This window comes from Gadus macrocephalus, chromosome 18, assembly GCF_031168955.1.
Source record: "Gadus macrocephalus chromosome 18, ASM3116895v1".
NCBI lineage: Eukaryota > Metazoa > Chordata > Actinopteri > Gadiformes > Gadidae > Gadus > Gadus macrocephalus.
The window spans coordinates 9441802-9462669 of NC_082399.1; the positions used below are offsets into that span (position 1 = coordinate 9441802).

General features: G+C 47.4%; 2 protein-coding genes across 3 annotated transcripts; one reads left to right on the forward strand and one right to left on the reverse strand.

Annotated features, from left to right (window-relative positions):
- Positions 1 to 80: 80 nt before the first annotated feature.
- tbc1d12b (TBC1 domain family, member 12b) lies at positions 81 to 14916 on the reverse strand. Of its 2 annotated transcripts, XM_060037156.1 has the most exons (15): positions 13156 to 14916; positions 11274 to 11388; positions 8583 to 8639; positions 6630 to 6760; positions 5826 to 5908; positions 5348 to 5465; positions 4837 to 4943; positions 4570 to 4650; positions 4200 to 4291; positions 3866 to 3937; positions 3464 to 3592; positions 3148 to 3257; positions 2385 to 2542; positions 1955 to 2058; positions 81 to 972 (listed from the first exon to the last, which is right to left on the reverse strand). In XM_060037156.1, the coding sequence occupies exons 1-15, from the start codon at positions 14610 to 14612 to the stop codon at positions 904 to 906; spliced, it is 2883 nt and encodes a 960-aa protein (XP_059893139.1). In that variant the 5' UTR covers positions 14613 to 14916; the 3' UTR covers positions 81 to 903. The 2 variants fall into 2 exon arrangements, with proteins under 2 accessions (XP_059893139.1, XP_059893140.1); XM_060037157.1 differs by lacking the exon at positions 8583 to 8639.
- A 499-nt stretch (positions 14917 to 15415) lies between these two features.
- Positions 15416 to 18101, forward strand: drd6b (dopamine receptor D6b). Its single transcript, XM_060037158.1, has one exon. It carries the CDS (start codon positions 15794 to 15796, stop codon positions 17234 to 17236), a length of 1443 nt encoding a protein of 480 aa, XP_059893141.1. The 5' UTR covers positions 15416 to 15793; the 3' UTR covers positions 17237 to 18101.
- Positions 18102 to 20868: the final 2767 nt, after the last annotated feature.

Below are 20868 nucleotides of genomic sequence, written 5' to 3' on the forward strand. Positions count from 1 at the left end.
CAGCTTTTATAGGAGTTGGAGTGGAAACATGGATTGATCTTATCATTGCACAAAGAGTTCAGTTGAGGAGGTGACATGGATCAGACTTGCATGGTTTCATATTTCAAATATCAAAATAAAAAACATTATGTTGAACAACAAATAGGACTGATGTCACATTTTGAACAACTGAACAATACTATCACTGAAAGACTTTGTCCATATTGCCCCGGTCTTAAGGAATGTTAAAACACCCACAAAAACACATAAACACAAACAAAGTGACAGAGCCATCATTTAGGTATCCTATGGGGATAGAATTACCTTAACTTCAACAATACTATCTTAAACAATGCACTTCATGTTTAGACTTTTCATTAAGATATGCCTAAACACTTGTATTAACATTGCTCAGTCCATACACAGCTTTTCCACTGCAATGTCAGTTATGTGGTTTAGCTGTCACTGTTAGTGTACATCTTCCACTATAACCGTTCACTTTGTTTCTTCTTCTCTATATTTTTTTATTTTATTGTCCAAAGTGTTGCTTGGTGGAAAACATGATTTAGGCAACACATAATTGACACACAAACCATTTAGATCTGTCTCTACTAGCTATGATATTATTAAAACTTCATTAGTAATAATGATTTTTTTTTCCATTCAAGTCTGTAATTAAATGTAATTTCACTTAATATCTCCTCCCTTATGCCTCCACTCATGCCAGCATCATTATCGTCTCATACCAGAGGATGACCATCAAAACTCTACCCTCAACTATCAAACTTGAAAGAATCTCATTTCTTTTTAAAATTGAACCAGGAGTTCCGATCAAGATGGCCGACTCTTCCCTCAACCAAACCTGGAAGACGTTAAAAAGGGTTATCGATATCAGGCAGGTCTCATTGTGAATGAGGTCAGAGGTCAGCTTCTCTGCATCATGCCCCCACTCTTCTCGGTCTCTTTAGGATCCTTCATCAATGAGGTGAACACCTGTGGGGAGAGCCAGACACAGACGGAGAAAGGGGGGGGGGGGGGGGGGGGGGGGAAGAGAGAGAGAGAGAGAGACATGTTTCAACAATTAGCATGAGTTTATGTCTTATTTATTTTTATTGAGAACCTTCTGATATGATGATGTATGACGGCTTGAGAAAGAGAAATACGTTTCTAATTAATAATATAATCTCAAACAAATCACACACAGGAGGCCATTTGTCTGTGTGACAGGCAGAGCAGAGGGTTTTGACAACGAAACAGCAAGCACAGAAGGAGACACCAGAGGGCGCTGTGGGTACTGGGAATGAATCCATATGCGTTTACTGAGGTTTACTCTCATCTAAACTCATGTTTAGATGGTAATAAACATTGGAAAGGCCAAGAGAGAGAGATCACGAGAAAGGAAACTTCAAACTGCCACTGTGTTTTCTATAAACATCGTCTCATTCCTTATGATATGACGTCTACTCCTTGTGTCACAACTGCTGGTTGAAATTAGATATGGCCCCTTAGGAATCAGCCTATGACTTCCTCAAGGCTTATTTTACCGTCTCCTAGCTACCATATGCTCCATATTTTAAATGCTGGCTGCATGTGTGTGTAGTACACATTGTCCCATGAGACAATATGTACAAAACAGTGGTGCTGTTTCAGAGCACCACTGTAGTTAGGAAAGTAGTCCTCTGTTTAGGTTATAGACAGACTGTATGTAAATATCGTCTCTCCAACTATGTGCTTCCTACCCTATAATCCAGGAATTGGACTCTGAAATCTGGGTCACTACAGCAGACGTGGTTGTAGGCGGCCCAGCAAATCTCAGTGTTTGCTTAAGACTGCTTGAAGCTTGGAAGGTTAGGTTGCAGACCACTCCGCTAAATAAACATGACCTTTCCAGAAAGAAAACAACTCCAAAGGCTCTTGGCCCTCGGTGGACTGGTTTGAGAGTTCCATTTTAGACTGAGCGGACACAGGAATTTACCTGGTTCCACTTCCTGTTGCCGCTCAGCATGGGCGTCGCTGCGATGCAGGAGAACAGCCTATCAGAGAGAAGGTCTTCATCAGGGAGGCGGGCCAGGAACTGAGCTGGAATGGAAGAGAATAACAGAGAAGGTCAGTGTAGACCAAAGTAGAAGTCAGAGCTAGCTATTCATTTAGCAGACACTTTTACCCAAAGCTTGTAACAGTGAATACCGATATATTAGGGATCAGTTAGGGTTCAGCTACTTGCTAAAATATGCCTTCAGGCAGGCTGTGAGGATCAAACCCACATATTATTCCTGGTGATCCAACCCCCTGGCCACTATACCATCCAAAGTCATTCCCACAGGGGGCTAGCCACAGAGCACGTTAGCAGCCAAGACCGCAAGAGAAAGACTGAAGGAGAGGGGGGAGAAGTCTTGAGTGCAGACCTATGTGGATGAAGTCCATCTGGAGCAGGATGTCCTGGTAGAGGCGGAGGATGCCCAGGCCCACCCGGAACAGGAACTCCTCCCCGTCCCGGCAGAAGACGTCCCAGACCCGGCAAGCCACGTCTAGGGGGAAGGGCTTGGTGTACAGGGAGAAGATCCTGGGGGGGGGGGGGGAGCAGATGGAGAGGGGAGAGTGGGGGATTTCTTTAACAAAATATTAAATCACAGCGTTTTGAGCTTCGCTTTCTTCTCATCTAGCAGGCCTGGTGTGTCAACCAAATGAAGCTCTCCACAGGTTCTTGTCGTCTTTATGTTGTCATTCTAAAAATAAACACGTCGGTTCCCTTGTTTAACACTTTATCTTACAGTTTAACACGAGACGCGCGCTAGATGAATAAAGTTGGGTTGATTGAAAGCTACTTCAAACAGTCTATGATTGTATGGATGAAACGAGCGAGGGGAAGAGGTGGGGATGGGTGGAGGAGGTGGAGGCAGAAGGGATTGAGGACACAGCCATTTCTAATTGTGAAGGATCTAATGTAACCCTGTTGAAGAGCTTCGTTAAAGCTCAATCCGCATGTAGCTGAAATCCACAAAGATGCTTTAAAGAAAAACATCCTGAATCTATTCCAAATTATCGTACAGTTTCTCACGTTGCCGATTGCCCAACACAGTGGAGCGGAACATAGAATGATAATTTAGAGAACAGTGTACTTGTGCTTTCACTTTCTCTTTCCCTTCTCAAAGATTATTGAACGCTCACCAGTCGATGAGGTAGAGGTCAGGGGTCAGGTTCGAGGAGAGGAAGTGGTTGAAAAGACGAGGCAGGTTCTCCTCAAAGAACACCTCAAACGCCCCAAAGTACTTCAGCATCTGCCGGAGGGATTCAAACACGAGAACAGAAGAAGAAGACGGAGGCAAATAAATAAGATGGAAAGAGGAGGGGAGGTGAAATGAGATTTGTGCGATTTTCCTTTTAGGGCAACTATTTTTTGCGTCATTTGTTGTGTCCATTATAATGTATGCGTATGCTTGTGTTCGTGCTTGTGTGTGTATGCTACTTGTGTGTGTGTTCCCACCAGCTCGTGATCCACTCTGAAGAAGGTCATCTGACACGGCTTGTTGATGAGGTTGGCGAAGGAGATGAATGCGTCAGCCTCTTCCATGTTCAGTATGAGCACAGCCGCTATGAAGGACATGCCCTGGACCTAGTGAGAGAGACAGAGAGAGAATACATAGAGAACACAGAGAGCGACATAGAGGGAATACCCACACACACACAGAGACAAGACACAGAGAAAGTCATAGAGAGTAAGAGTAAGAGATATAGAGAAAAAAAACAAAAAGAAGCAGGAAGAGAAAAGAGGAAGGGAGCAGAGGGTTATCACACTAGAATGAACTGAAACACCTTAAATAAACTCAATTTATACAGTCTGTGTGTGTGTGTGTGGTGGGTGTGTTTGTGTGAGTGTGAGACTCACGTATCCGATGTCGGGCCTGTAACAGGTGTAGGCTCCCAGAATGCTGTGCAGCAGGTTATGATAAGGCCCATCCTGTGTCGGAAAGCAGAGCGGCGTGACATTGAAGACAATTTACTCCAGTGGCTGAGTTGATCCACATAGGGTAAAGGTTACTAGTAAAACAATTAGTAGTAACCTTTGAGTGAGTGAGTGAGTGAGTGAGACACACACACACACACACACACACACACACACACACACACACACACACACACACACACACACACACACACACACACACACACACACACACACACACACACACACACACACACACACACACACAGTGTGATACCTTCTGGAAGATGTAGAGCGAAGGGAAGGTCCTGGAGATGTCCAGCTTGATGAGCTCCAGGCTGGACTCTCGGTCCGCCAGCGACGCTCCGTCTGCACCCCAGAGACACGGACACGCTTTCATTTGACAAAACAACAACCAGGTCAACGCCTTCACTTTCAAAAAAACAAGAACCAAGCCCTTTATTTTACAAAGTAAGAACTTTAGCCCGAGAGCATGTTCTCCAGACACGGGTTGGAGAAACAAATCACAATAAGTGTTGAACGTAACAATGCACCATTGTATTCAAGGAAAGGAGGTCTGTCTTCAAAGAGTATCATTCATCTTTATATTATTTTGATTAAAAATAAAGGCGGGCAGGTTGGAATACCGTCTGCGTCGCTCTCCGAAGGGCTCTCATCGAAGGTCCTCCACTTCTCCATCGCCCTGGACAGGAAGATCTCATACAGCTCTGAGGCGGGGAGGGGGGGGGGTCATTATAGAGTTCAAATAGAGGAATTGGAGAAAGTGTACATGTGTGTTTCCTGTGTGTGTGTGTGTGTGTGTGTGTGTGTGTGTGTGTGTGTGTGTGTGTGTGTGTGTGTGTGTGTGTGTGTGTGTGTGTTTCCTGTGTGTCTGTGTCTTCCTGTGTGTGTACCTGGGGTGATGTTGAGCTCGTTGCCGATGGCCAGGCTCCAGACTCGGCCCCTGACGTTTGGGGGGAGGCCCTGCCACCACAGGTCCCTGGCCCTGCGACTGGCCCTCCTGCAACACACACACACACACAGTTACAAAATACACTCAACACACACACACTGCGGTTACAAACACACTCAAGAGCGGTTCCAAAACACACTCAATGCACACACACTGCAGTTACAACACTCACTCAATAGACATATTGCTGTTTTCATACACCTAATCATAGACATCAAAAATACTCATATACAAACAAACACACACAGGGGTGGGCCAACACTTACACACACCCAAGCATGAACAAATACAATAAAAACCACACACACACACACACACACACACACACACACACACACACACACACACACACACACACACACACACACACACACACACACACACACACACACACACACACACACACACACACACACACACACACACACACACACACACAGCGTGGTGCCTACATGGAGTCCCAGTGGGGCAGGATGTCGTTGTTCCAGACCACCATGGCGTTGGCGATGCTCTCCTCCTGCTTCAACCTCTCCCTCACCTGCTTCTGCCTCTTCTGGGCCTCCTTGAGCTCTGGACAGACACAACACCCAGAGCGTGACCCCACCTCCCCCGTCTTCCTTTACTCCGTTGTGTGTATCCAGGAGCCCGCTTTGGGCGTTTGTCCTCTCTTCTCAAAGTATAACATTGGCATTCTGTATGATGTGTATCCTAGACTATCCTCATTGACTGTCGAGAGCTACCCTCATGCTGTCTTTAGATTTCGAACTTTTATAAGATAGGGGAAAAAAATGGAATAAAGTATTAATTATTAAAAACTGCCTCTGTACAAAGGGTACAGAGAGGAGATAAGGCGCTGGAGGCGCTGGCATCACGCCAGACCCATGACATCCAGGAGATCAGTGGACCCTCAGGGGGGGCGCCTCTCCTTACCTCTCTTCTTGGCCTCGGCCACAATCTCGTTGTACTGCTGCCGGTGTCTCTGGGCCTCCTCCAGGGACTTGGCCGGCAGGTTCCTGCACAGGAAGGCCCAGTTTCCTCACATGTACATACAAAACAAGGCAACCGGGGATCCAGTATGGCGGCAGCGAGGTGTGCTCACTATACAGCCACAGAGCCGCTGCCTAAGGCCCAACTGGCCTGAAGGGGCCGGTGGGTTTGCTTTGGCAACCGTATGCACATCCAGGGTTAACAGTGGGAGATATCCCAGGGCTCTTACTGAAAACCAACGTGAAAGGTGATGGCGAACTTTTGGTAGTTGAACTCCTACACAGTGATGATATTATTGATGGTATTCCTGCTTTTTCTTTGTTTTATTCTATTTTAGATACTTTATCTGGTTATAACATTGATAGTGGTTTGTTTTCTGGTCTTTAATGTATGTTTCATAGTTGGTGGGAGCCTATAGTATCATGAGTTTCAATGGCCAATCACAGCCTTGGATGAATAAAAGATGTTGACTTCTGCAGGGTCCAGCAATGATTAGGAAAAACACTTTAACGTCGTCCTTTCTCAATACAATTGACATTTCACCAAATATTCAATATTTCATGCGACAGATCTCAAAGTTAGCATGAATTCATCAAATCATCTACGAGAAGGAAGGCTATAAGTGTTGAAGAAGCAGAGAAAGAGCAGCAGTTTGAATGAAGTGTGGGACGCTGTGCGACATGAGTAATCAACATGCAGATGTGAGTGATGCAGATGTGGGTGAACCCAGCACGGGTCTTGACTCACGCGGGTCGGTCCTCCAGGATCAAGGCAGTGGTGGACAGTGGCTCAAACTCCAGGTTCTTTCTACTGCGCCCCATGGCATGCTGGGTAGGGGAGGAGCCTGCCGACGCCCTGCCTTGCCGCACTTCATATTCCTGCAACAACATCACACAGCTGAATCACCACGGTAACACCGGAAAACACTGCCAACACACACACACGCAGAGAACACCGCGTGAGAATGATGGATTTGGAATAAGTGTGTGTGTGTGTGTGTGTGTGTGTGTGTGTGTGTGTGTGTGTGTGTGTGTGTGTGTGTGTGTGTGTGTGTGTGTGTGTGTGTGTGTGTGTGTGTGTGTGTGTGTGTGTGTATATTTCAGCATGTGTTTGCCATATGCATGCATCTCTTGGGGCTATGATTTGTTAATGTTTGAAGTTGTGTGTGTGAAGGTCTGTGAAGGTGTGTGCAGGTGTCTCTGTGTAAAGGGGTGAGTGTGTCTGTGTGTGTGTGTGTGTGTGTGTGTGTGTGTGTGTGTGTGTGTGTCTCTGTGTAAAGGTGTGTGTGTGTGTGTGTGTGTGTGTGTGTGTGTGTGTGTGTGTGTGTGTGTAAAGGTGTGTGTGTGTGTGTGTGTGTGTCGTGTGTCTCTGTGTAAAGGTGTGTGTGTGTGTGTGTGTGTTTTTATATTTGAGCATGTGTTTGCCAGATTAGATATGCACGCACGTCTTGAGGCTATGACTTGCGCGCGCGCGCGTGTGTGTGTGTGTGTGTGTGTGTGTGTGTGTGTGTGTGTGTGTGTGTGTGTGTGTGTGTGTGTGTGTGTGTGTGTGTGTGTGTGTGTGTGTGTGTGTGTGTGTGTGTGTGTGTGTGTGTGTGTGTGTCAAAGGAGTGATCATATGAGGTCCTTCAGGCAGTCACAAGGAACCAGAGGATCTAGTGGTGGAGTCACGGTGGATGGAGGGATGACTCTCAGTAAGACCCCACAGAGACCACCTCCAATTGGTTTGGCTGTGTGAGATGGTGATAGGGATGGTGGCGGTGATGGTCATGATGTGGAGGGTAATGATGGTGCTGCTGCTGCTGCAATAGCCACAACGATGTCAGTGCAAGACTTCCTAGTTGTTCTGAGTCATTTCAGAAAACCTCACCCACTATATACAATCAATGTTTCTATTTGGAAGAAATTCAAAGGGAGGTGCTGACCTAAACAGCTTCCGACACAAAGTATTTAGATCTGCTGTATATTAAATAGTAAAGTAATACCGTCTTTCGGTATTAAACATTGTAAAAATCCAAACTAAAAACCAAACAAACAAGGTTCCCAACCCATTATTTTGGATAGAGACTACATTTCCCATCAGCCTCTGTTGTTTTACGGTGGGGATGTTGTGGAGTACTTTCATTTTGACGAGGAGAGTGAGATGCATAGAAGTGGTTTCGGGAAGTACAGGGAGGAAGTGCGATGATTTAGGCTGTGAGATGTAACGTTGGTCCAGAATAACAGGATATTTGGTTTGGTCTCATAGTGGCCATGGAGGCTCAGTTGACCTTCCTGGTCTGTAGTAGATCTGTTCCTCTATCAGATTCTAACTGTGTTTTGTTTCAGCATTTAGAATAGTGGTTGAAAAACCGACTTTTTATTTTTATGTATTTTACTGATCATCATTGACTTGTGACGATAGCACGGAACCATTTGAACATCAGGTATGAAACAGCTCTGAAACCTCACTGGGATTTACAGCTTCAGCGTGATGAATGATGGATGAATGAAGGTGGGCTGAACAAACAGTGAAACCACAAAGAAATACAAAGAAATACAATTCAAAAGTCCAAAAGAGCTCATTGACGAGACAAGGCTTAGGAGAAAGAACATCCAAGCGATGAGGAGGACGGTGAAGAACGAAAGATCGGAGGAATGGGGAGGAATAGGGAGGAAGAATGGTGGTTGGAATGAGAAGGAGAGAAGGAAAGAGCCGTACCCCGGAGGTCAAGAGATCAGGAGTGGACACAGAGGTCATGCCCCCTGGGTGGCTTTCCTGGAGGAACAAACGACAGATTGGAACTACAGATTTATATTTCAATACAAGTATAGGAATGGGAACGTAGGGCACAAGATTGGAGTGCCAGCGAAACACAATCCGATTGTTCTTCCCTTTTCAATGATAATAGAAACAGAAAGCTGATGCAACAGATCAACACATGCAGAATGGTGAGTTAAACCTTGAGCTTAGAGGCTCTGCAGCTTGTAATATGAAACATAGAAACACACAAAAATACTTTGTATGGGTTTTAAGATTAAGACATTATAATACAATAGAAACATTTGAACCCTCACCAAAAAGTCCCCTTTGTGAGACACAAACACAAACTGCCAATGTTAACATATGCTCAAGTAATCCTGGGAATAATTTCCAAAGAAATAATAATAAAGAAAGAGATAAAATAACTGTTTCCTTTCAGAAAGCACATATGTGGCTTCATCTCCATGGAAAGAAAGAACATAAGAAGAGAAGGGCAAAAGCACGGAAGAATGGAGCAACAAAGGAAAGAAAGGACGAAAGAAACAAAGAACGTAAGAACAACAACAATGTAGGCCTATATAGTCAGAAACGTTGGCTTTGACTCTGGATCTCAGACCAGATTTCAATCTAGGATCCGGTCCAAGTCATTGACGAAATCTGTCTCTGGGTCAGAGAACAGCCAACAGGGCTCTGTGGGCTCGCTTCCAGTTACCATCTGGACCAGAGTGTCTGAACAGATGCTGGAGCAGACAGGCCAAAGTTTGTGCTGCCAAAACCTGGCTGACGTGGTTGTAAATCCGTCTCACTCCCTCTCCCTCTCTCCTTCTTCCCCTCAGTCATTCTCTCACTCCCTTTTCCTTTGTCTTTACCCCTCTTCTATCATCTCTCAACTCATCTCTCTCCTTCAGTCTCCCTCCCTCTTCCTTTGTCCCTCCTCCTCACCTCTCTTCCCCTCTCCCTCCTTCTTGTATTATCTCTCCATTTTCCTCTCTCCTTCGATCTCCCTCCCACTCCTTCCTGTCTCGCTTTAGGTGAAGTCCTGAATACGAATCACTGTGTAATTCAGACACTATCATCCAGGAGGTCAAACTGGAACTACCTTCCGGAATGCCCTTTTATCGTCAAGGTGCTAAAAAACACTCCCTGCCCAAACATCACAAGTAGGATCCCATCCTCTCATTGTGCTCTGCACGTTTAATGATGCAGAGAGAATCTGGTAGGCTGATTCAACCCTCTGATGGCTAGTGGCTCCTGCCCAGTGACATCGCTCATACCCATAGGAAACACTGGATGACTGGAACCGGTTATTATAATATAATAATAATACATTTCATTTAGAGGCGCCTTTCAAGACACCCAAGGTCACCTTATTATTCACTTATTATTATGATCATCATACATCGGATACTTGTGATGGCATATCTTTGGCACGGTACAAATCACAGTAGGCTGGCGTAGATCACGCATGCTGACTAAATCAGGCTTAAAAAGGTACAAAAATGCGTATTTAGAGGGTAATAGTTACCTTAAGTGTATATGAGGTGTATTGATCATTGATTTGTTGTGCAAACCTAATGGGAATTTGAGTTCGAAGCCTTCGACCCAAACAGTACAACTCTGGAGAGGAACTTCCCATGTTAAATATGAAAGTAAAAAGGTAAACATACGCTAAGAAGATTTTTCCTACAACATTACCAATGCCACTGAATCCTAAAGACAAAGGGAGAGTGCGATAGCAACACAAAGCATGTCCAACAACTGCGCACACCCGACTGTTACAGTGTCACGGTTAGCGAGTCCAGTTAATAATAGCATAGCTCTCCAACAATGAATAACTCTGTTATGTACCTAAAGCCTGTCCAATGCTAGCCAACCAGGTCTCACAGGGACAAGGGTAGCATTGCCGAGCAGTCATAGAGACCGAAAGAGATAGAGTTTAAACACCTGCTCTCTGTTCATCTCTTTGAAATGCTAAGAATTTGCAACAGTTTGCAAGCTAGTTAAACTAGCGATATGCCAGTAATGTAAACACTGTGGTGGACGTAGGCTGAATGTTTGCCTAACATTCACTGAAGCAGCGATCTGATACTGAAATAAAAGCAGGAATACAACATATAACCAGGGATAATTCATTCAAGCGTCGAGGCCTGTGAGTACAGGCACGTATGTAAGCCTTGGTCCATTAACAAATTGTAATGTATCATTATAATAATCATCAGGGAATTTAACAGTGCATTGTTATGACAGATCATATCCCCATTCATTAAGTCATTACGCATCACCAACCACAATCACTGCTCGTTTTGTCACCATATGACAGCACTTCCACTATTTCACATTAAATGACAGTTCTTATAGCCAGGCACCAGGCAGAATTAATGCAAATCGGGGGGGGGGCTGTCATTTTGTGTGTCCCTCGCTGAGCATAATCCATTCATCACTCTGATCCACAAACACAAAGGCGTCATCACTTCAGTATGTGAACGACTCCTCTCTTCAACCACAAGACTCTCTAAGAGCCCCCCCCCACCCCCACGATCAAGAATCTTGTGTGGGGGGCCGGAGAACCTGAGCCGGAGCTGTTCGGGGTTGCGTGTGTGAAACCTAAGTGTGAAGGTCAGGTGACGGCGGAGCTCCGAGACGACATACCTGCTGGATGGTCCGGGCGTTCTTGGTGGGGCTCTCCTTGAGGGGGACTTTACCAAACAGCTTCCAGCCCGGGGCACTCTGGCTGGAGGGCCGCGGCTTCCTGGAGAAGAGGCCCCTTGGGGCCCAGACGTGGAAACAAACAATGTTGAATTCGAAAGACATGCTGGGCTTCTATAATGACCGACTTCTGTTGCCTTTGATACATCCCCTAGTTCTGTCCCGTGCCAGTATTCTTGTGACTAATGTGACTTGGAATTTCGTCACACTACAGAAGTGAAATATGCTTCTAATGACTTTCCATCGTCTTTAACAGGATTAGCTTGTGGTTTATTATTAGTTGGTGAGGAAAAAACGTGACACGATGACGAATCGGTCTGCACAAACTATGTTAACGTGTGCGTGTGTGTGTGTGCTTCCATCAGCATTATAAAGTGATGAGTGGGTTTATTGGGCAATGAAGGACGACTGCATGTTTGTGAGTCATGTCTTTGTGATCCAAAGGACCAATGAGGACCAATATACTGCACGTTGGCAGGAACTTTGTGTGTCTGTCTGTCTGTCTGCACATATTTGCCTTGTGTGTGCATGCATGTCTTTCTGCATGCATAAGTGTGTGTGTGTGTGTCTGATATGCATGCGTGTGCGAGTGCATGTGTACATGCATATACTTGCATGTCTGGGTGAACGTTTTCTATGCAGGTATACGTTTGTGGTGAATACGTGTGTGTGCATATTTGTAAGTGTGCGTGTGCATATGATTGTGCGCGCGTGTGTGTGTGTGTGTGTGTGTGTGTGTGTGTGTGTGTGTGTGTGTGTGTATGTTCATGCTTATGTGTATGTGCATGCGTGCGTATCTGCATACGTGTGTGTGTTCACATGTGTGAGTTCTCCATCGCCACGGTTACTGTAACAGGGAAGGGTTTCTGGTTTAACCCAGGGCTTTGTGTTCTACTGCCCGGGCCCGGTGCGCTAAATGTTGAATGAGGGCCAGCCTTCAGCCTTGCACCCCAGACTGCTGCCCACACACACACACACACACACACACACACACACACACACACACACACACACACACACACACACACACACACACACACACACACACACACACACACACACACACACACACACACACACACACACCACCACCATTCACTCTGTTCTTCCAGTAAATCTTGCTCCGTGTTATCATTTACTCTCTCTCTCTCCCTGTGTGTGCGTGTGTGTGTGTGTGCGTGCGTGCCTGCGTTTGTGAGAGTGTAGGTGTGTGTGCGCCTGCCTGCCTCCACCAACAATAGCCTTCTGTGTATTCACAATGTCTCCACACAGTGAGTACAGACCGTCACATTAATCCATGCCGTGTAATCTTGGAGTGAATCACATCCTCATAGGCATTTCCCAGTTATGATATCATGTGTCCTTGTCCGATACATCTGCCTGTCAGGCAGTAATTGGAATACTCTCTCTGTGTGTGTCAACATTCTTGTGTTACTTTCTCTACAGTATGTTTTTCCATCTTGCCTTGGTTTAAGTGCTTAGCATGGGCATATTTTGGGCTAAGGATGGCAGAGAAATGTCTCAGTACAGACACCATTGGACGGCGGATCTGACCTTAGCCCTACTTCTGATTGATAAAAAGAAGTAAACAAACCATCAACTTCAAGATGTACCATGTGTCCCGAACCCTAAATAAATGATATAAGATATATTTGCAAGCCCTTGGCAAAGTGGAATCGCAATTGGATGTGAGCTCTTTACTGTGTTTGTGTTCGAAATATAAACAAAGTGAAAAACCACGGAACCTATCCCACCTTATCAGGTGAAGTCGTCAACTGAAACTCTCTCGTCACTTTGACCACACTCCGAAAAGAACAGTTTTTACCTGCCAAAGTAGTCGGCCAGCCCGGGCCTCCTGGACTGGAGGGTGGCGTCCGTGTTTGTCTCCCCTGCCCCGGGCTCCTCGCTCTTGGCCAGCTCCCCCGGGGCGCTTTGTCTCCGGCTGGAGGCGTAAGTGTTCCGGGGCCCCAGGGTGACGCCGGACCCCGGACGCTCGTTCTCCTCCGATTCGTAGTCGAAGGTGTCTTCAGGCTCAGCCTCGTCGGGGTCTGCCTCCGGTCTGGACCCGGGGCTGACGGGGGCAGACTCGCAGCTCGCACTGCAGGAGAGGAAGCCCGGGGCTGGGGAGCCGCAGTAGGAAAGTCGCAGGCCCGAGGAGTCCTCCAATGCCTCTGCTTCTACAAGGTCCTCCCTCTCTTCCTTGGACTGTTGTGGGCTAGGGGTACCCAGGGGCACAGCGGCACCTGAGGGCCCTGTGGGAGTGTCTTGGGTGGAGCTAGGCGGCAGTGTTCTTACAGTAGAGGCCAGAGAGGTTCCAGAAAAGTTATCCTGTGAGTTCGTCTGAGAGGGGAGAGGGCTCTCAACAACAATTACCGTGGGAAATAAGGAGGTAGACTTCTCTCCCGAATGAAAAGCTAGGTTCGAATCCCCATCGACTCCCCCAATACAGCAACCGTCAACTGTCGCCAATGCACCGTTTGGGAGCTCAGCATCCGTCTCCGCAACAACTTCACCTCCGTCCTCCGTTAGACTAAGGTCTGCAGGTTGGCAGCTTCCGTTTGACAACGAGCCCTGCTCCATGTGGGACCCTTCGCCATGGCTCGTGCTTATGCAACACTTGAACTCTAACTCCTTTGCGTTTGCAGGCATACCTTGAAAGTTCAATACATTCCGATTCTCCGTGCAGGAATCTCCATCTGTCTTATCTGCCAGATTAGTTTGAGTCTCCCTAACGTCTTCATGGGACGAATGGGAGGAATTGTGAATTGTGTGAGGCGTTTTACCCGGGCTATCGGCGTGTCTGCTTGTGTCAGCAGCAGCAGCATCAGAACAGGAGGCTGTGTGCCCATCCATACACGTGCCCGCCATCACCCCGGGGTGGGAGTGGGGTGCGATGCAGCTCCCTTGCCCACGGCAATCGCTCAAGACGACCTCAGAGCCGGTCTTACGGTTATAAGTGCATGCGGGGGACATTTCTGCCCCTGTGGCTAAATCCAGCATTGTTGCCCCGGTGCAAACACATTGAATTACAGCATTGCATCCAGACGGGCACGCCCCGTGCTGTACATCCACGGGGTCACCAGAAAGGGTTGACCCGTGAGGATTCCGGTCGCCGGTTCGATTCTGGGAGATCTCGTCTGCTAAGCGGTGGTTGTCACAGTAATGACCGGAGAGCACAGCAGACGGCTCGTTGTTACCTATAGGCGGCCGGCAGCTGCAGCACGATCCCTCTTTGTCGTTTGTACTCTCTGGTTGAGAAGAGCCGTCCCCGGTCGTGTCCATGTCAGTTCCCCCCAGATCTCACATCCTTTACATCCGATCACAGGAGACCCAACGCGAAACGCCGCTCCGGCTCGAGCAACATCCGAAGGCTCCGCGTCATCTTGGAAAACTACCGTTCTACGAAAGCACCACGAGATCACTCAGTGACACATTGTGTCGCGGTCCGTTTATCATTCACAAATCTGCTGACCAGAAACCGAAACGTTATCTCGGTCTTGGTATAATATTATCATTCTTGACAGGCGTTCTCTCCTCTGTCAGTGGAGAGTGGCCATTTTGACATTCCAGTGACGTAGCCGGGAAAGCGGGGATAGTCTGCAGGAGGGTGTTAGAGAGTCTGGGACCAAGCGCCCTCTGCTGGCGTCATGGCTGCAACTGCGGGCTGCGGGTTCATCCATGGTCATTGGTAGATCGAAACTTCCAATCGTACAGTGGGCGGTGCCTAGCTCCGTCCTTACCAATCGTTGAGCTAAAATGACGATGAACAGTAGCTCTGATTGGTTGGGAAGCGAGTGAGGAGCCGGCCGTAACGCCCACTGTACGTTCGGACCCTTGGATCTGATCAACTGCTTTCAGGAAGGCAAGGATTTAAAAAAAAAAGTAAAGTAGGCTGTAGCGGTGAGATTTGAACGCATCGATGCGACACATCATTTGAGCCTTAACCAAAGAGTCGAGTCAATATGTTATTAATGAGTTTTTGGGACAGACAATTTATAAAAAGTATCTCTTATTTTTATTGGAACTTTTAGGTAGGAATTCAACTCCCCCACTTCGCGTATAGGGCAGGCTGTGCAGAACTCTCTTCAGCACCTCGGACAGCGCGCACAAGTGCAACACATCCGCTAAAGAGAAAATAACCTTAATGCTTTTATGAAGTTCTACATTGAATTGTGAGACTGAAACTTATAATTCAAACCAAACGCAGGGTGTGCAGTTGACGGTGTAACAGGTTGTGCGTCGCTATGCTTCGAATTATGAGCGCTAGGCGATGGGCGCGCAGAGCGCTACCAATCCTCCACAGACACGAGACCACTGACGCGTCGCGGCTGCTCGGACGCGTTCAACTGATCCGCCGGCCTCTAAGAACTGGATACAGACCGCTGGCTTTGGTTTTTATAGAGTTGCGTTTGGCTTGGATGTTACAAGGACACGTGCACTTCCACAAAGACTAAACTTAGTGAATGCACGCAATTGGGAGACGGTCAATGGAGAGTTTTCACAACGACAGCCAAGACCACCATCAGCACCAGCACCAGCACCATCACCAAGTCGTCACCACAGAAACCGACCCCGAGGCAGACCAGGACGGAGCGGCGGGCGGCGGGGGGGTCGGCAGCGTCCGCGCGCTCACCGGCTGCGTCCTGTTCGTCCTGATCGTGTCCACGCTGCTGGGCAACACGCTTGTGTGCGCCGCCGTCATCAAGTTCCGTCACCTCCGCTCCAAAGTCACCAACTTCTTCGTGATCTCCCTGGCCGTGTCGGACCTGTTCGTGGCCGTGCTGGTGATGCCCTGGAAGGCGGTCTCCGAGGTGGCCGGCTGCTGGACCTTCGGCCGCTTCTGCGACACCTGGATCGCCTTTGACATCATGTGCTCCACGGCGTCCATCCTCAACCTGTGCATCATCAGCATGGACCGCTACTGGGCCATCTCCAGCCCGTTCCGCTACGAGCGCAAGATGACCCAGAGGTTCGCCTTCGTGATGATCGGCGTGGCGTGGACCCTCTCCGTACTCATCTCCTTCATCCCCGTGCAGCTCAACTGGCACAAGGCGGCGGTGGACAACGAGACCGCGGAGGACAACAACGCGGAGGACTGCAACGCGAGCCTCAACCGCACTTACGCCATCTCCTCCTCGTTGATTAGCTTCTACATCCCGGTGGTGATCATGGTCGGGACCTACACGCGCATTTTCCGGATCGCCCAGACCCAGATCCGGAGGATATCGTCGTTGGAGAGAGCGGCGGGCCACAGCGCGCAAAACAACAACCACGTGGAGAGTTCCCTCAAGACGTCGTTCAAGAAGGAGACCAAAGTTTTGAAGACCCTCTCCATCATCATGGGCGTGTTTGTGTTCTGCTGGCTGCCCTTTTTCGTGCTCAACTGCGTGGTGCCCTTCTGCGACCTCAACACCCTGGGCGACCCGCTGTGCGTCAGTGACACCACCTTCAACATCTTCGTGTGGTTCGGCTGGGCCAACTCTTCGCTCAACCCCGTTATCTACGCGTTCAACGCCGACTTCAGGAAGGCCTTCTCTACCATCCTGGGCTGCAACAAATACTGCTCGAGCTCCACGGTGGAGGCGGTGGATTTCAGCAACGAGCTGGTGTCCTATCACCACGACACCACCCTCCAGAAGGAGGCCACCCTGCCCGGCGGCGGTGGCGGTGGAGGAGGCGGCGGCGCGCAGAGGCTCCCGTGCATCGGCGCGCATGACGCGGAGGACCTGGAGGAGTGCTTCGATAAGGTGTCCGTGGTGTCGGACCCCTCACGGAACCGGCGACGTATGCTGCTGCCAGCCATCCTGCAGTTTGAGTGCGAAGCGGAGATTTCGTTGCACCTGATGCCGTTCAATTCCTCTGGACACGTGGAATGTTATGCCCTCCCGGGTCAAACCCAGGACTAGTCCCGCAGGACGCCAGGATCAACCAGTCTCGGGTCTAATCGAGGACTTTAGTGGCCGGCTGCACTTGACTCTTTAATGCGGGGTTTTATTGGGAGCGCGAGGGAGATCCTGTAGATTGATGAGGGTGAGATACATTTTGAGTTTTTTTATTATAATGTTCGAGTATAATAGCAAAACATAAAATGGAAAACATTTTTTTGTTAATATCATCATAATGATAATAACAATCATTATTATTATTATTATTATTATTATTATTATTAGGTAATTTCTTGGAACTTTAATACTAGTTAATTAGGCCTACAACTAAATCTGACTTGTTGAATCCTCGAATTTCATGGCAATATTCGTGCACAGTCAACAGAACGAAAATTCATATTTTTTCAACTATTGCACCAACACGAATTCCACCACAGGGTCATATAGGTGAATCAATTCTTCCTATATTCTCTTGGGAAGGTCGCGCCTAATGTCGCGCCTCATGTCGCGCTTCCCTTCGTGAATATTTCTTGTCAGCAATGGACGATGTCAAACATACAAATATTTCTCCACCAAATGTAGGACGTAGTGGAAAGTAAAGAAAGCTTTTAAAAATTGCGTAGAGCTCCAGTTTATTAAAACGCAAGGACTGTGATAGCACTTTGGTTCAGCCTATTGCATTGAGTTAGGTAGTATTGAGCAGGGACACATGCCTCGCATACTGATTGCCGGAGAGGGCGAGATACACAAACAAGAGAAGAGACATTTTTGGGCGAAGCATTCAGGATCTGACATGTCGCAATTACATTTTTGGCCAAAAAAAAAAAATCCTCAAAAGTGATTTGTCAATCCGTAACATTTAATAAATACATCCTTAATATCAAGACGATTGTTGAATATTATATAAATGTTGTATTTATTTTGTACATTAGCCCGGGCTAATGTAGGAAAATAATTATCTTTGATGTATTTTTTCTGTGGCTTGAGCAGTTGCCAGCGTTGAAGCTCTGCTGTACAGGAGTCTGCAGCCACACACAGTGTCTGTGCGTGTGTGAGCGTGTGTGTTTGAGCGAGTGTGTTTGAGCGTGTGTGTGAGCGTGTGTTAGCGTGTGCGTGAGCGAATGTGTGAGAGCGTGTGTGTGAGTGAGCGTGTTCATGCGTGCGTGCATGAGCGAGTGTGTGCGTGCGCGACTGCGTGTGAGCATGTGAGTGTGTCAGCCACATGAAGTGGCCCCACTGCCACCGGCGACGACTCCCCCTGCCCCTCCACCGGCAGACACCGCCGCCCAGGGTCCGGTTCATTGACCAGGGTCCAGGTGGTGGGGGTCGCCCCTGAGAGCAGAGGCACCCGTTTGAAATGCAACCGGTTGCCAGACAACCGGCCCACCGAGACAGGCTCAGGACCCGCCCCACAATGCCGGAGATATTGGTGCTGAAGCAAAGGACGAAAACAAACCAGAAGACACAATGAAGGAAAGAAAGGAAAGGGAACAGAAACGGTTAATCTGGCCTCCGGATACAGACTCATCAGTTGGATTTAACAGAGCGGGAGGTGATAGCCCTCCTCATCTCTCATAGCGCTTATGCGCACACTTTAGCATGCACATCAAGGTTGAAGGACTGACACCATTCCTAATGAAACCATCTGCCGCCCCTCGGCCACACATAATTCAGCTCCTTCTTCTTGAGGTTGAGCCCTTTGTCAAATGCCAGCTGCGTCAGAACACGCCGGATGATGACTGCTGTAGTAAAAAGTGTTGCGTATCCTCTATTCTTTCATTGTCAACGGGTTTATTCACACAGCCACCCCACAAGCAGGCAAGATTTGCTTGACTTCTGCTGAATTGATCGACTGAGGACCTGAAGGCGTTTGGCCTTGCTCAAGGACATTGGCAAGGGAGACAATTTGTATTACATGATTGGATTGGTATCACCAAAAACGTTTCATGTCTAAATAGCCATTTCCTTTCTTTTCACAGAACAAAGGATTAGCTAAGCAATCATAAATCATGCATACGGAAAGACATTTACTTTCACATAAACAAGTGTGTGTGTGTGTGTGTGTGTGTGTGTGTGTGTGTGTGTGTGTGTGTGTGTGTGTGTGTGTGTGTGTGTGTGTGTGTGTGTGTGTACGTCGTGCGTGCGTGCGTGCGCGCGTGTGTGTGTGTGTGCCAAGCAAACAAACACAGCTCTTCACTCACTGAACATGAATCCATAATACTGTGAAAGTCACACATGTGCACTTGCAGTAGCTACATCAGGCATGGCCAAGCAGCTGTGAGACCTGCTCTTTTTTACTTGCTTTGATACCGACCCAGGTTACCAAGCAGTGCTGGAGCAGACAATAGGCTGCAGTCATACATGCTGGCTGTTAAGGGGCCAGCTGAGCATATCAGTAGCCTCCGCCTGTTGTTTGAACACTGAGGAAGGTTTCCTGGCGGCAGTATGGCATGGAGGTCAGAAATAAGCCATAGAAAGACAGAGTTGCGTCAATAGAGATAGGTAGACGTGGCTCGTGTAGCTTCAGATATTGACACACACACATGCGCACACACATACACCTTTCTGTATTCATGATAATTATTGAATTATTGATAGTATTTGTGTTGCTTCAGCTTCTAGTCTTAGTCACCCAGACCGAGCCAAGGGCTCTGAATCCATCAACAACAGTAATGTGTGGCAAAGAAACTGTTCAATGTTTGCTGCACATTACTATTAGTGGATTCAGCCACCAACACCAAATGTGCAGCAAATATTGTGCAGCAAATATAACGTTCAATGGGGTGCCAAAGCTACCCATCATAGGTGTTGAAAGCTAGTGGGCAGTCTAGTTAATCTACGTAGGACCTCCACTTATGAAAGCATTCTACTGACAAGGAAATCATATCAAGATCCAAAGTGTAGGGCCTAATTCATCATCACTTCGAGACCATTTGGTCCTGCACTCACAGCGGGCAGCTGCAGTGCAGCGCCCGGGGAGCAGGAGGGGGTTACAGGTGCCTTTTCTGGAGGACACTACATCCGCGGACAAGGACGTAGTGCACAACTACTCCCCGACATCGACAATTTAGTGTAACAGTCATTCGAACTGGCCACCCTCCGGTTACCAGTCCACCTCCTTAACCAGTAGCCCACGGACGTGAATTGAGGTGAATTAAACAATGCATATAGGTCATGAGTACGCACAAAGATGTACCCCATTTATTGAGTCTATAATAAACTGGTCTAGGAGTATACAGTGCGACAAAGGGGTTATAAAATAAGTCCAAGAAGACTAAGAGGTAACACAACTATAAGGATTTCCCGCTTCCTTTCAGTATACATGACAAGAATAAGCAACCACCTTATTTACGGCTAACACGAGTAGAATAAGTAACTTACGAGACGAGACATGTAATGTCACATAAGCATGTTTTATCTTTACACCCACTCCCCATATTCAGATCAATACCTTATCTCTACCTAAAAAATAATGCTAATCATTTAGCTTGGCAATGTAGAGGTCGGATCCAGAATCAATACTTCATCAATACCAATACACATTCCCTAAGCTTAGCAATGTAACCATCAGATCCAGAATCAATACTTCATCCAAACCAAAATATGAATATATATATTCACTCAGCTGTGCAATGTAGTGATCACTGAATCAA